At 43.0% G+C, this 15,076-nt stretch overlaps 1 protein-coding gene across 5 annotated transcripts in view; it reads right to left on the minus strand.

Annotated features, from left to right (window-relative positions):
• MCTP1 (multiple C2 and transmembrane domain containing 1) overlaps positions 1-15,076 on the minus strand; it is a 625,729-nt gene that overhangs the window by 451,460 nt on the left and 159,193 nt on the right. For all 5 annotated transcript variants that reach the window (XM_075271852.1, XM_075271845.1, XM_075271861.1 and 2 more), the window contains exon 2: positions 4,582-4,696. In XM_075271852.1, the coding sequence (XP_075127953.1) occupies positions 4,582-4,696 (115 nt within the window). The remainder of the gene's footprint in view (positions 1-4,581; positions 4,697-15,076) is intronic.

Below are 15,076 nucleotides of genomic sequence, written 5' to 3' on the forward strand. Positions count from 1 at the left end.
GTGGACAAGTGTGTTATTAATTGTGAACTACCCCAGAGGTGGGATCCTGAGAGTCAATGCGCACAGCATTTTTTGGCGCTGATTTTGATGCTAAATCCACCTCAAATTCAGCCTCCAAAAAGCCTCCCAATAGAGTTCTATTGGGTAATAATCTGGCAGTGACCTATAGAATGGTGACATACACTGTGTGTAGAATTATTAGGCAAAGCTGTATAGGCTTGAAAGCCAACTACCAATTATGTAAATCAGGCGATTTGCATATCTGTACTGAGGAGGGGCATGGTCTAATGACATCAACACCCTATATAAGGTGTGCATAATTATTAGGCAACTTCCTTTCCTTTAGCAAAATGGGTCAGAAGAGAGATTTGACGGACTCTGAAAAGTCAAAAATTGTGAGATGTCTTGCAGAGGGATGCAACAGTCTTGAAATTGCAAAACTTTTTGAGCTTTTTAACCAATGGACTGATGAAATGAGAGTGACTCTTGATGGCTCAGATGGATGGGCCCGAGGCTGGATCAGCAAAGGGCAGAGAGCTCCACTCCGACCTCCGATGGGCTGGGATCATCAAAGATGAACTTGTGGGACCTTTTCGGGTTGAGGATGGAGTGAAGCTCAACTCCTAGACCTACTGCCAGTTTCTGGAAGACACCTTCTTCAAGCAGTGGTACAGGAAGAAGTTGGTATCGTTCAAGAAAAACATTATTTTCATGCAGGGCAATGCTCCATCATATGCATCCAAATACTCCACAGCGTGGCTGGCCACAAAGGTCTATAAGAAGAAAAAATAATGACATGGCCCCCTTGTTCACTTGATCTGAACCCCATAGAGAACCTGTGGCCCCTCATAAAATGTGAGATCTACAGGGAGGGAAAACAGTCCACCTCTCAGAACAGTGACTGGGTGGCCGTGGTGGCTGCTGCACGTAATGTTGATCGGAAACAGATCAAGCAACTGACAGAATCTATGGATGGAAGACATACTGATAGGGAAAAAATTTACATTGTGATCCCTATATGGGGCTCACAATCTACATTTAAAAAAGAACCTGTAGATGGAAGGCTTTTGAGTGTTATCGTAAAGAAAGGTGATTTTTTTGTTTTTGAATGCCAGAAATGTTTATTTCTAAATTTTGTGTTGTTATATTAGTTTACCTGGGGAAAATAAACAAGTGAGATGGGTATATATTTGGTTTTTATTAAGTTGCCTAATAATTCTGCACAGTAATAGTTACCTGCACAAACAGATATGAGTCTTTTGGGTTGATTGAGAACACAGTTGTTGAACAATAATAAAAAGAATCCTCTCAAATACAACGTGCCTAATAATTCTGCACACAGTGTATATTAAGATAAGATAATATAATCCTTTAATAGTCCCACAGTGGGGAAATTTCAGTATGTTACAGCAGCATAGTAATACAGATACAGGATAATACACAGTAATATATTACAGAAGGAGAAACACATAAGTTGAGAAGAGAAGATATACTAGGAGTCCATAGCAGCTAAGGAACAGAGGAAGAAAGAAGGAGGATATTCATAATCATAAGTTTTCTGTACGGAGTGATCTTCGCTTGGTCTGATGTAGATTATACAGCCTGATCGCGGTTGGAAGGAAGGACTTGCGATAGCGCTCCTTCTCACATGTGGGGTGAAGCAGACGGTCACTTACAGTGCTGCTAAGTGCCATCAAGGTCTCATACATGGGGTGGGATTTGTTCTGCCACATGGAGCTCACCACGGACAGTGTCCTTTTGTCACCCACCACCTGTACTGATCAGCCTGTCAAGTCTATTTCTGTCCCTGGTTGATATACTGCTCCCCCAGCAGGCCACACCGAAAAAGATGGCTGAAACAACCACAGAGTTGAAAAAGGCACTAAGAAGTGGCCCCTGGACTCCGAAGCCCCTCAGCCTCCAGAACAGGTAGAGTCTGCTGTGACCCTTTCTGTGCAGCGCCTCCAGGTGATCAGCCCAGTCTAGTTTATTATTGAAGAGTACACCCAGATACTTATAGGTCATGACTATCTCAATGCATGTCCCTTGGATCTCCACCGGGGTCAGAGCACTTCTCTGTTTACTAAAGTCCACCACCATCTCCTTGGTCTTCCCAGCATTAATCCTGAGGTGGTTCTGCTGGCGCCATTCAACAAAGTCTCTGTATTCCCTATCATCACCATCAGTGATAAGGCCTACTATAGCAGAGTCATCGGAGTACTTCTGTAAGTAACAGCTGGATGAGTTGTGCCTAAAGTCAGAAATGTACAGTGTGAAAAGAAATGGGGCAAGAACTGTACCTTGTGGTGCCTCTGTACTACAGATCACAGAGTCAGACACACAGTCCCGGGCTCTCACATACTGAGGGCGGTTTGTCAGATAGTCTAGTATCCAGTTGGACAGGTGATGGTCCGTACCACCAAGATTCAGCTTCTCCCTTAATTGCCCTGGCTGAATGGTGTTGAACACACTGGAGAAATCAAAGAACATTATTCTCACAGTGTTCTCAGGTTTCTCCAGGCGAGAGAGAACTCTGTGAAGAAGGTGGATGATGGCATCATCTACCCCAATGCCCGGCCGATAGGCACACTGGAGGGGGTCCAGAGTGGGGCACACTAGGGGGCGTAGCTGTGTCAGGACCAGTCTCTCTAGGACCTTCATCAGGTGGGATGTCAGTGCTACAGGTCAGTAGTCATTGTAGTCCATTGGGTTGGGTTTCTTTGGGACTGGTACTACACAAGATGTTTTATATAGTTGAGGTACCACTACCGGCTTTAGACTCATGTTGTACATGTGCATAACAATACCGCACAGCTGGTCACCGCACATTTTAAGAACCCTTGCACTTAAACCATCGGGTCCTCCGGCCTTGTCTGCTTTAATCCTCTTGATTTCTCTACACACTTGAGACTCCTTGAGGATCAGATAGCCAGATTGCAATTTACTGCCAGTCGGTGGGGGTTGGGTATTGGTGTGTGAGGGGAGAGGGGTTGACTGACATGCTGGTGAAGGGAGAGTTGGTTTGGAGTCAAATCTATTGAAGAATAGATTAAAGGGACTCTACCACTAAAGCAACATTTTTCTAATTACCACGTCAGAATAGCCTTAAGAAAGGCTATTCGTCTCTTACCTTTAGACGTGGTCTCCGCGGCGCCGTTCCTTAGAAATACTGGTTTTAACCAGTATGCAAATGAGTTCTCCGCAGCAATGATGGCGGGCCCCAGCGCTCAAACAGAGACGGGGGCGGCAGCCATTTTTGGGAGGCCGCTTTTGCTCTTGTAGTTCAATACAGGAGCATACTGAGCAGGCATCGGAAGCTGGACCGAGACGGAAGACAGAAGAGGTGGGGTTGCAGCTAATGATGGAGTTGGCGCTGGAAAGAGCTCTCGGGCAGCAGTGGGGACGCCCCCATCTCCGTTTGAGCACTGGGGCATGCCCTCATTGCTGCAAACTCATTTGCATACCGGTTAAAACCTGTGTTTCTAAGGAACGGCGCTGCGGAGACCATGTCTAAAGGTAAGAGACAAATTGCCTTTCTTAAGGCTATTCCAACATGGTAATTAGAAAAAAATGTTGCTTTAATGGTAGAATCCCTTTAAGCTTGTTAAGTCACTTCCTGTCACCTTCTAGCTGGTGAGCTGCCTTTTGTTTCAATAAGGTGAACAAGTGTAATGAAGAAAACGGAAAGAATGACACAGTCCTCTGACGTTAGTTTCACGTCAATGGGTTTCCGTTATTTTGGTCCGCCAGACCAACTTTTTTGCCCAGTAATTTAAAAAATAGCATAATATTTAAAAAATAGTGTACCCGAATGGAGCCCTATGGACCACATTGACTATAATTGAGTATTTTGGGTGTATACCACTTACCCAATACCATATGATACATGGCTGTGAAGGCCCCCAATGCAAGATAGAAATGAAAAAACAGGTGCAAAATGCTCATGAACCTCCACTAACACACACCTACAATCCATGAGGGAGGGGGATGTTAAAAATTCAAATGCACACGGCACTGTGACCGCCTATTAGTCACACCCCTCACTATTAGATCAGGTGGGCTGCCCAGAACCTTAATACGTGCGTATCTGTTGGGTGTCCAACGGATGTCCGATATTAACTGAAATCAGCAGACAAAAAAAGTTGGGCTTACAGGCCGTATGTGTGCCAGATGGACACCACCCGACACAGACGTGAAATCAGCGTAACTAATATGGTGACTTCTTTGCCTGCACTGTGCTACTTACATTTTTACTAGCATATGAATACACACCATAATGGAAAGTGATAGATGGATACGGGTTAGGGCTCTTGGTATGGCATGGCCTTCGTGTGTCGCCAGTGCAAATTCATAACTGTTTATTTGGCATGGTGTTAAATGACTGCAGATAAAACTTGATCGAGACTAAAGTGCTCATTGCGCAGACTAAGCAAAAAGTCTGAGTATTTCATTTGCTGCAATTCTGAGAACAAAGATAATGGAATTTTACTTTACTTTTCGTTAATTTGGCTCTTGCTTTGAGTTTTCCCATAAAACACGACTAGCACTTTATCATATAGTCAGAGCATTGAGCATACGTACCTCCTCGATCACGTGCGGCTAGATTGCTTCCTCGTTTCAATGTAACATCCAACTGGTACATTCCGGGATTAGGGAGTGGAAGATCGGCATTACTATTCCCCACACTGTTGTTTTTCTGCAAAACAGAAAAAAAGAGGGTTTTAATGATCATACCAACAAAGTAAACTACAGATTGGGCAAACTTTATTCTACTATTGTCGTAAAACAAGATGTGATTATAAATCCATTGTGAAGTTTTACAGATAAATGACATCAGCGCCAATTACTGTCCCACCAAAATCAACACCCAAAGGGAAAGCTCTATATGGCGGAACTCACTGTCCATATAGTTTTGAATTACAGTATATGTACCACCATATTCGCCCTCAGAAGCAATAGTTCAAGAAAGAATGCTATTCAATGGGTTATTCCATGAAAATATTTATGCTCTATTCATAGGACAAGGGATATATTGCCGATCATTGGTGGTCTGATGGCTGTGAACCCCCACCATTCCTAAGAACAGAGATATTTTACACATGTAAAGGGGATAAATCAATTTCCTTATCCACTTCATGGCCAGAACATTTTCCATGGTTCAAGTTTTTTGGTCAGGAGGAACTGCAGGACTGATGTGGGCTCTCTAGGACTAAGCAGCTCATTCAGATCCCAGCACAGGAGGAAGGCCGCACCACGGCGGCTCTCATAGCACTATATACAGCGCTCATTGAAATTCTGAAGCTGATGATGTTTTTCTTCTACCATTGATTTTATAGGATTTTCTGCCTAGGGATTAATTGGAGGCATTGAAAGTTACAACAGAGACATATGTTCATGAAAGGGAGCCCTATTACTCCTCTGTAGAACATGTGCTGGATACAAGTTAGGTAATCTATGTTGGTTCTACACTAACTCTATGGGAGACAGGGTAGGAAATGTTACCCCACTGGATAGGCATGGTTGAATTTCCCGTTGAATGCAGTACTAATGCAATTGTGTGACTGAGGCTCTATTCACTGCAATGTGGCTCTGTTTCCAACTGTGGAGGCTATTATGTTACATGTGGGGCACTGTGGAGAATACTATGTTACATGTTGAGGCACTATGGAGGCTATTATGTTACATGTGGGGGCACTGTGGAGGCTATTATGTTACATGTGGGGCACTGTGGAGGCTATTATGTTACATGTGGGGGCACTGTGGAGGCTATTATGTTACATGTGGGGACACTGTGGAGAATACTATGTTACATGTTGAGGCACTATGGAGGCTATTATGTTACATGTGGGGGCACTGTGGAGGCTATTATGTTACATGTTGGGGCACTATGGAGGCTATTATGTTACATGTGGGGCACTGTGGAGGCTATTATGTTACATGTGGGGGCACTGTGGAGGCTATTATGTTACATGTGGGGGTGCTGTGGAGGCTATTATGTTACATGTGGGGGCACTGTGGAGGCTATTATGTTACATGTGGGGGTGCTGTGGAGGCTACTATGTTACATGTGGAGACACTGTGGAGGCTACTATGTTACATGTGGGGGCACTGTGGAGGCTACTATGTTACATGTGGAGACACTGTGGAGGCTATTATGTTACATGTGGGGACACTGTGGAGGCTACTATGTTACATGTGGGGGCACTGTGGAGGCTACTATGTTACATGTGGAGACACTGTGGAGGCTATTATGTTACATGTGGGGACACTGTGGAGGCTACTATGTTACATGTGGGGACACTGTGGAGGCTATTATGTTACATGTGGGGGTGCTGTGGAGGCTATTATGTTACATGTGGGGACACTGTGGAGGCTACTATGTTACATGTGGGGGCACTGTGGAGGCTATTATGTTACATGTGGGGGCACTGTGGAGACTACTATGTTACATGTGGGGGCTATTATGTTACATGTGTGGGCACTGTGGAGACTATTATGTTACATGTGGGGGCTATTATGTTACATGTGGGGGCACTATGAAGCTGCTATGTTTTCAATAAAAGTAAAGATTTTAACAAAGGAAAATGTGGGACTGTATAATTTTATGATTCTTTTGATCAACTCATTGAATGGTGACAGTAACTGCGTCGCTCATATTAGCACTGACCCCTCCAGTGGAAAGATGGGGGAGCGCTACATTATGACTGTACTCAGATAATCCATGTTATTCACTTCATCAGCCAGTGGTTTAGGGTAAGACCACATATGTCTCTGGTGGCCAATGGCCGCATGACTAAACTACCTGCAATGGCCACCATGGGTGGATGAGATTTTGGCCACGTGGTATGACTGGGTTATTTGGGTTTATATGTGGCAGCAGTCATCTGGGAAATGTCAGTATTATAGATTGTAGTGTGTATGATATATTGTCCCTCTCTTTCTGCCAGGATAACTAGGAAGTTTGCACATCTTAATTTAGATATTACGTGACCCAATGTTTGTTGTTGTGTGATGATGACTCAATATACTGGGACTAGAAATGACTCAACGTATTCCCCATCAGATACATTATAATGAGAAGACATAGACTTGGCAACGGTAGGCATCGGAGGACACCAGCTCCAACACTCTAATGACAGTCAGACTTCTCCTGACAATAAGAATAAAGTTACTTCTCCCCGAGTCCTCTGCTGCCTACTCATAAAATACACAGACTAGAAAGTGATAAAATGTTCTGCGTACCCCGGTGTTTGCTTATACAGTAATATCTTTCTAACCGTCAGTTTAATAGCAGGAACAAACATAATGTGCAGTCTAAATAGTCTAGTCTCCGAGCCCCTGTGGTTATACCATAGATGTTATACAGCTCACAGTTGCCCAGATGAGTTCTTTGTAGACAACACAGTTGAGAACATCATCTCATGTATAAGCTACAATCATCAGATATTGCTTGCATAAAAAAAATTACAACACATCCCCCAGAACAGTTATATAATAATGACACCACAATGTGAACGCTCCCCTTGTCCTTTTATACTGTATGTTTATGAGTGCATTATCACAGGAGGAAAGAAGTGCTCCAAATCTTCTTTGTCCTCCAATGCAAAGAAGGTGAGGAGACAAAGTTATGTCTTCTGCCATGAATAACAGGGTATTTTTTCCAGTGACACTGGTAGGGTGTGGACACATACCATAAATGTGTAAATGTGTGGCTCTTGTAGTTTCTCCCTCTAATACAAAACAGCTGTAGGTGAATTGATTCCAGAATGGTGCAACATGACCTCCACTTAGTGCTCCATACATTACAATAAGGCACAGCTCTAGACTTGTCAAGGAGCAGGACAGAATAACACTGTTGACTGTAGACAGGTGCTACGGACAACTGATCCATCGGATGCAAGATCAGATCCCATAGAAAACTATGTTGGCCATGTTGCACCATTCTGGAATCATATCATACTGTATGTGTGGGGTACTGAGGAGCATATAATAATGGGGGAGCATACTATGTAGCATATAATAATGTGTGTGGAGCTACTGAGGAGCATACAATACTGAGGAGGTACTGAGGAGCATATTGATAAGAATATAATACTGTGTGTGGGTGCCACTGTGGAGCATATAATCCTGTAGTGGGGCTACTATGGAGCATATAATACTGTGTGGGGGGCCTACTGTGGAGCATATAACACTGTGGGGGGCTACTGTGGTACTGTGGAGAATATAATACTGTGTGGTGGGCCTACTGCGGTTAATATAATACTGTAGGGGAGGGGGGGGAAGACCACTGCGGAACATATAATATTGTCTGGGGTCCCCTCACTATTTATATCACACAGTATCTGTTTTATAGCAGTCGTGATATTAGTACAGGCTGTAATAACATTGCACGGTCACTATAAAACAGATCCTGTGCGATGTAAATAGTGAACATTAATTGTTCAAAGTACTAAATGCCGAGACCTTTACATTTCAGTTTGTATTATTGAAAGCTCTGTAAAGCCGCATTCACATGACTAATTTGTGGGTCCACAACTGTCCGAAATTGTGTATCCACACAGTATTAAGTTTAAATTGACGTGTTGGCACTTCACGATATCTACAGTCCTATGAAAAAGTTTGGGCACCCCTATTAATCTTAATCATTTTTTGTTCTAAATATTTTGGTGTTTGCAACAGCCATTTCAGTTTGATATATCTAATAACTGATGGACACAGTAATATTTCAGGATTGAAATGAGGTTTATTGTACTAACAGAAAATGTGCAATATGCATTAAACCAAAATTTGACCGGTGCAAAAGTATGGGCACCCTTATCATTTTATTGATTTGAATTCCCCTAACTACTTTTTACTGACTTACTGAAGCACAAAATTGGTTTTGTAACCTCAGTGAGCTTTGAACTTCATAGCCAGATGTATCCAATCATAAGAAAAGGTATTTAAGGTGGCCAATTGCAAGTTGATCTCCTATTTGAATCTCCTCTGAAGAGTGGCATCATGGGCTACTCAAAACAACTCTCAAATGATCTGAAAACAAAGATTGTTCAACATAGTTGTTCAGGGGAAGGATACAAAAAGTTGTCTCAGAGATTTAACCTGTCAGTTTCCACTGTGAGGAACATAGTAAGGAAATGGAAGACCACAGGGACAGTTCTTGTTAAGCCCAGAAGTGGCAGGCCAAGAAAAATATCAGAAAGGCAGAGAAGAAGAATGGTGAGAACAGTCAAGGACAATCCACAGACCACCTCCAAAGAGCTGCAGCATCATCTTGCTGCAGATGGTGTCACTGTGCATCGGTCAACTATACAGCGCACTTTGCACAAATAGAAGCTGTATGGGAGAGTGATGAGAAAGAAGCCGTTTCTGCACGTACGCCACAAATAGAGTTGCCTGAGGTATGAAAAAGCACATTTGGACAAGGCAGCTTCATTTTGGAAACAAAAATTGAGTTGTTTGGTTATAAAAAAAGGCGTTATGCATGGCGTCCAAAAAGAAACAGCATTCCAAGAAAAACACATGCTACCCACTGTAAAATTTGGTGGAGGTTCCATCATGCTTTGGGGCTGTGTGGCCAATGCCGGCATCGGGAATCTTGTTAAAGTTGAGAGTCGCATGGATTCCACTCAGTATCAGCAGATTCTTGAGAATAATGTTCAAGAATCAGTGACGAAGTTGAAGTTACGCCGGGGATGGATATTTCAGCAAGACAATGATCCAAAACACCGCTCCAAATCCTCAGGCATTCATGCAAAGGAACAATTACAATGTTCTGGAATGGCCATCCCAGTCCCCAGACCTGAATATCATTGAACATCTGTGGGATGATTTGAAGCGGGCTGTCCATGCTCGGCGACCATCTAACTTAACTGAACTTGAATTGTTTGTCCAAAATACCTTTATCCAGGATCCAGGAACTGATTAAAAGCTACAGGAAGCGACTAGAGGCTGTTATCTTTGCAAAAGGAGGATCTACTAAATATTAATGTCACTTTTCTGTTGAGGTGCCCATACTTTTGCACCGGTCAAATTTTGGTTTAATGCATATTGCACATTTTCTGTTAGTACAATAAACCTCATTTCAATCCTGAAATATTACTGTGTCCATCAGTTATTAGATATATCAAACTGAAATGGCTGTTATAAACACCAAAATATTTAGAACTAAAAATGATTAAGATTAATAGGGGTGCCCAAACTTTTTCATAGGACTGTATCACTATCACTATCTATCTGTGGGGCGGGGTTGTTATGCTAGGTTTTGATGATAGACCCTTTTTTAAAGGACTCCAATAAAAAAAAGTTTTTACGTCATGGTTTGCTTTCTGGCCTTAGACTAAACATAATTCAGTCTATCCGGTTTTGCTGGCGTTTTCCTTTAGCATGTACACATCTAGTAGTTATTTTATAAGTGAACACACTCTTTGTCACATGGCTCTTGTAATTTTTTATCTTACTCGTATGGCTCACTTTTGCCCTATATAATAGTGTGAATTCAGTTGCTGCTAAGAATTAAGTTTCTGTAACACAGCAGATTATTTTCAATCGTGGGTTTTTGCCAAATCCCTTGGAAGTTAGGGCTCTGACCTCAGAATTTTTATTAATCTAGCATGTAAAAGCATAATGGAAACGGACACCACAATTGTCACAGCAATTATAAGCACTGTATTTCTGAATACGGACGTCCATAAGATCCATCATTCTTTAAATTCTGCCATGAATCTAGAGCTTTTCCAATCTCTTAAAATATACAGACCTGTATAAAAACAGGTTCAGTAATTCTGAAATTGGAGTCGCCTCTTTCCTGGGTGGACTGCCAAGAGAGGACAGCTCTACATTCATCACATTAACAGGTGTGACAAAGCATCAGGCAGCGGGATTGGCACTAAAGCAATGTATATTACAATATTTATGGTATATATTGCCTAAGGAGATCACCAATATAGTTACACCAGACTTGGAGAACATCACTCTGAAATAATGCAAATATTCTGCACATTTTGGAATTTAGTCATGCAGTATATCAGTGCCAGTCCAATGGTGGACACCAACCTTTTCAACTACATATGGTCCCAGTTGGTAAGGAGCCCAACACCTTGACATGAAACCAGGCATGCCTTCCACTGTCTACTTGATCTGAAACTGCTGGAAGTCCTGAGCCACACATGACCATGTTGCTCACATAGGACACTGGTTTCTCTTCTGTGGCCACTGACGTCACTGATTGGCCTTTGCGGCTACGTGCAGTGCAGTACTTCAAGCAGGGAATCCATGGCACGAGCAGGACTGGACAGTGATGAGCGCTGGGGACAAGTGGGTATGTGTTTATTTATATGTCTACTTCCCCAGCTTTCTCCCTAGGTCCTGAAATTCATGGACAACCCCTTTAAAACACAACTCTGGAAAGAGGAGGCTTCCTTTACCTTACAAGTGCCCTTGTTGTTCGAGAATGCCATTTGTCATTGCGCAAAATATCACAGCAAGCTAACAAAAGACTTGAAAGGCTGCAATTTTCAACTATCTCCCCTTCATAGGACGGCCATACAGACAAAAAGGATAGTTAGCACATCAAAAACTTACCACAAAATCACGTGACATATCTGGACATGTCCAACCAAGAGAACACATTAAAACGATCTCCTTTGTATTCTAACACTATAATTAAAAGAAAACCACTTGGTAGAAAGCCGTCTACCTAATTATTTCACCAACGCTCTTATTAATATTTCATTATTATTTATTACAGTAGAACAAAATCAACAACAAACATAACAGCAGTGATCTACAATCACTATACAGACAGGCCCATAAAGAATGGGAGGGGGAATGAAATGGTCACCTAAGATAAGTATACAGCACTAAAAGTAAAGGTCTACAGTGTATACACAGGACAATTGCTGTCACCGGATTATAAATATTGGCAGCGTGAATGAAGGAAACGATTATAATTATATATAATAATTATCTATCTCTTATTTATCTGAATATGTCTCTAAAGACGCCTCCAAAGACATCATCATCACTGGGGCTATAATCTGCAAATGTTGTGGTTTATGGCAGGGGCGTAACTACCGGGGTAGCAGCTACTACAGGGCCCGGGACATTAGGGGCCCGGCGACAGCAGCTACCGCTGCAGGGGTTTTTTGTCTTAAAAAATATGGGGCGTAATAGTATATGCAGGTGCCACTATAGGGCATAATAGTATGTGAAGGGGCCACTATGGAGCATGATACTGTGTGCAGGGTCTTCGGCGTTGGTCATGGGGGGGGCCCATGTCAAAAGTTCTCCACTGACATTCCTAGTTACGCCAGGCATTTTTCAAACCCATTCATTTGAATGGGTTTGAAAAGTGTCCGGCCGTGAGTACCAGTGAGCGTTTTGTGCTCTGCGCAGCAAAACCATTTTTTTAACCGGACACAAAGTCGGACAGGCAGGATTTTGTGTCCGGTTAAAAAAAAAAATGGTTCCCTTGACTTTGGAGCTCAGGCCCTTTGACCTTTTTACATCCATACTGCACTGGCCTCCCTCAGAATGGCTACATTACAGGCAGATTGCTCATTTTATGGCATCTCATTTTGGTTCCCTGAGGGTCTCCCAGCCCACAATTTTTGAAAGGGTTTGTAAGGCGGGTACTTCCACAGCTGAGTAAATTTCAGGTATCTATTGGCTGCTTCTTTCCTCGGGAACAAGTGGCCCTCCCTCCCATAAGTACATGGACCGGTGGTCCAGGGCATTGAATAGGGACATCTCACCTGGCCAGTGGCAGGTCAACTAGTCATGTGCAGCCAAGTCCTCCACATGCATTACCTTCCAAGAGACCCAATATAAATTGTTAATGCATTGGTATCTCACCCCCGCCCTGCTTCATTCTCTTAATCCCAACTTCCCGCCTGTCTGCTGGTGTTGTGGGGTGGGCCTGGGTACCTTATGCCATATTTTTTTGCATTGTCCAGGTGTTCGCCCTTTGTGGCGAGAGGTACAGTCTCTCATGGACGCTCTCTTTATTCGAGGGGTTCTGTTGGACTCTCTTACCTACTTGCTCAATCTCCCCCTCCCCATTTAGGTAAACACACCTCCAAACTGTTTTTATACCTCTGTATGGCAGCCAAAACCCTCATTGCCATGCATTGGAAGCGCACTCTGCCTCCCACTGGCCATGACTTGGTGACTCGCCTAAAAGATGTGCGTAGCATGGAATTTTTGTCGGCTTCCCTGAACCACACCCTAGACGTATTTCAGGCAGTTTGGTCATCCTGGGATGCTTATTTTGCTCTGAATGGCCTTTAAGCCCCTTCCCCTGTTCTTCCCTTTGTGGTCTGTGTATCCCCTGTATTTTTTGTATTCTTTATGCTCTGATTCTTCGTTACTTTGTTTCGTTGTTACATGAGTGCCTTATTTTTTTCCTTTGGCCTCTCTATTGTCTTTTTTTCTCTGTATGTTGTAAAATTTTCAATAAAAATTACAGTTGAAAAAAAAAAAAAATGGTTTTGCTGCAGACAACATAAAACGCTCACCGGCGCTCACAGCTGGACATGGTCTGTCAGGTTTCCGTCTTCTGCAGGCAGAAAACGGAAACCTGGATAGCAGAGATCGGGCGCTGGTGTGAACCCAGCCTTACACTGATTTTACCTACCCATGTCCTGCATATGTCTTAATAAAAAGTTATTTGCACAATTATGAGGAATACAATGAGAAAGCTCTCTGCCCATAACCAGCTACACTATTCTGATCTTACGGCCAGGTTTATATAAAAGGCAGAATCTTTAGTTATAGCATTGTACAAAATGACTACAGCAAAATTCAGAAAGCAGCAGAATTCTAGCACCTAGTAAAAAGGAGACAGACTGAATTAAAAAATAATAAGTGCTCAAGTGGATGAAACATGTTCTTTCATTGTATGTATGTACTCTGCCTGCAGTACTACATTAAGTCATCCAGAGAAAAGGCTTACAATAATAGAAAAATGGCATGAAATCATTTTTCTGTAGCACACATTAAAACATTGGGAATGTTTCTTGCAATGCTCCCACGATGTGTAACAGCTCCGTATTGCTACATGTAGGGCTGTTTAACACAATGATGGGCCCAGTGCAAAAGTTACATAAGTGGGCCTCCATATAGTATAATGCCTCCTTAGTGGGCCAACACAATATAATGCCCCTCAGTGGCCCATCACTCAATCAAATGTCCCTGCAGTGGCCCCATATAATATAATGGCCCATCACACATTTCCCCCCCAGTGATCCCTCAGTGGCCCTTCAGACATTAACCTGTACACCCCTATGGCTACTCAGTAACACTCACCTATCCCCCTCAAGTAATTTCTATGACATTAACGTGTCCCCCCAAATGCCCCCAAAACATTTTTTATTGTAATGTCCCCTTCCAGTTGCCCCCCCCACAGTATATAATGCCCCCCTCCAGTTGTCCCAGTTTTTTGTCCCCCTCCAGTTGCCCCCACAGTATACATGATCTCTCGCCAGTTGCCCCCCGTTTTTGCTCCCCACATTTGCGCTCATAGTACACATTGTTCCCCTCCATTTCCCCCTAGTGCAATGGATCAAAAAATAAAACAAAACAAACACTAATATTCTCCTTTCTCTGTTCCCCTGTTCTCTTCATTCTTTTCTCTGCTCCAGAGTCTTCACAGGGCAACAGGCACTATGTTAGGGTCAGTGCACATGGAGTTTTTGGGAGGCTTTTTTGGAGGCTGATTTTGAGGTGGATTCAGTGTCAAAATCTTTGCCAAAGAACTCTGTGTGCACTGACCCTAAGGATAAGTTCACGCGGGACTTTTTGGTCAGGATTTTGAGGCCGTATCCACTTCAAAATCCTGACCAAAAAGACAGCTCCCAATGTTAGTTCTTTTTTCCAGGAGCCGTTTGTTCTGGCTCCTGGAAAAAAGAAATGACATGCTCATTCTTTCAGGTGGATTCGCCTCGTGACAACCACCTGAAGACACTCCCTCCCGACTAGGCCCATTCATTTGGGCCTAATATAGAGCACAGTGCGCGACTGGATGTTGGTGCACTGCACCCGTATTTTAGTCCAGAACCAAAAGACCCCGTGTGAAGCC

Source organism: Leptodactylus fuscus, chromosome 1 (assembly GCF_031893055.1).
Source record: "Leptodactylus fuscus isolate aLepFus1 chromosome 1, aLepFus1.hap2, whole genome shotgun sequence".
Lineage (NCBI taxonomy): Eukaryota > Metazoa > Chordata > Amphibia > Anura > Leptodactylidae > Leptodactylus > Leptodactylus fuscus.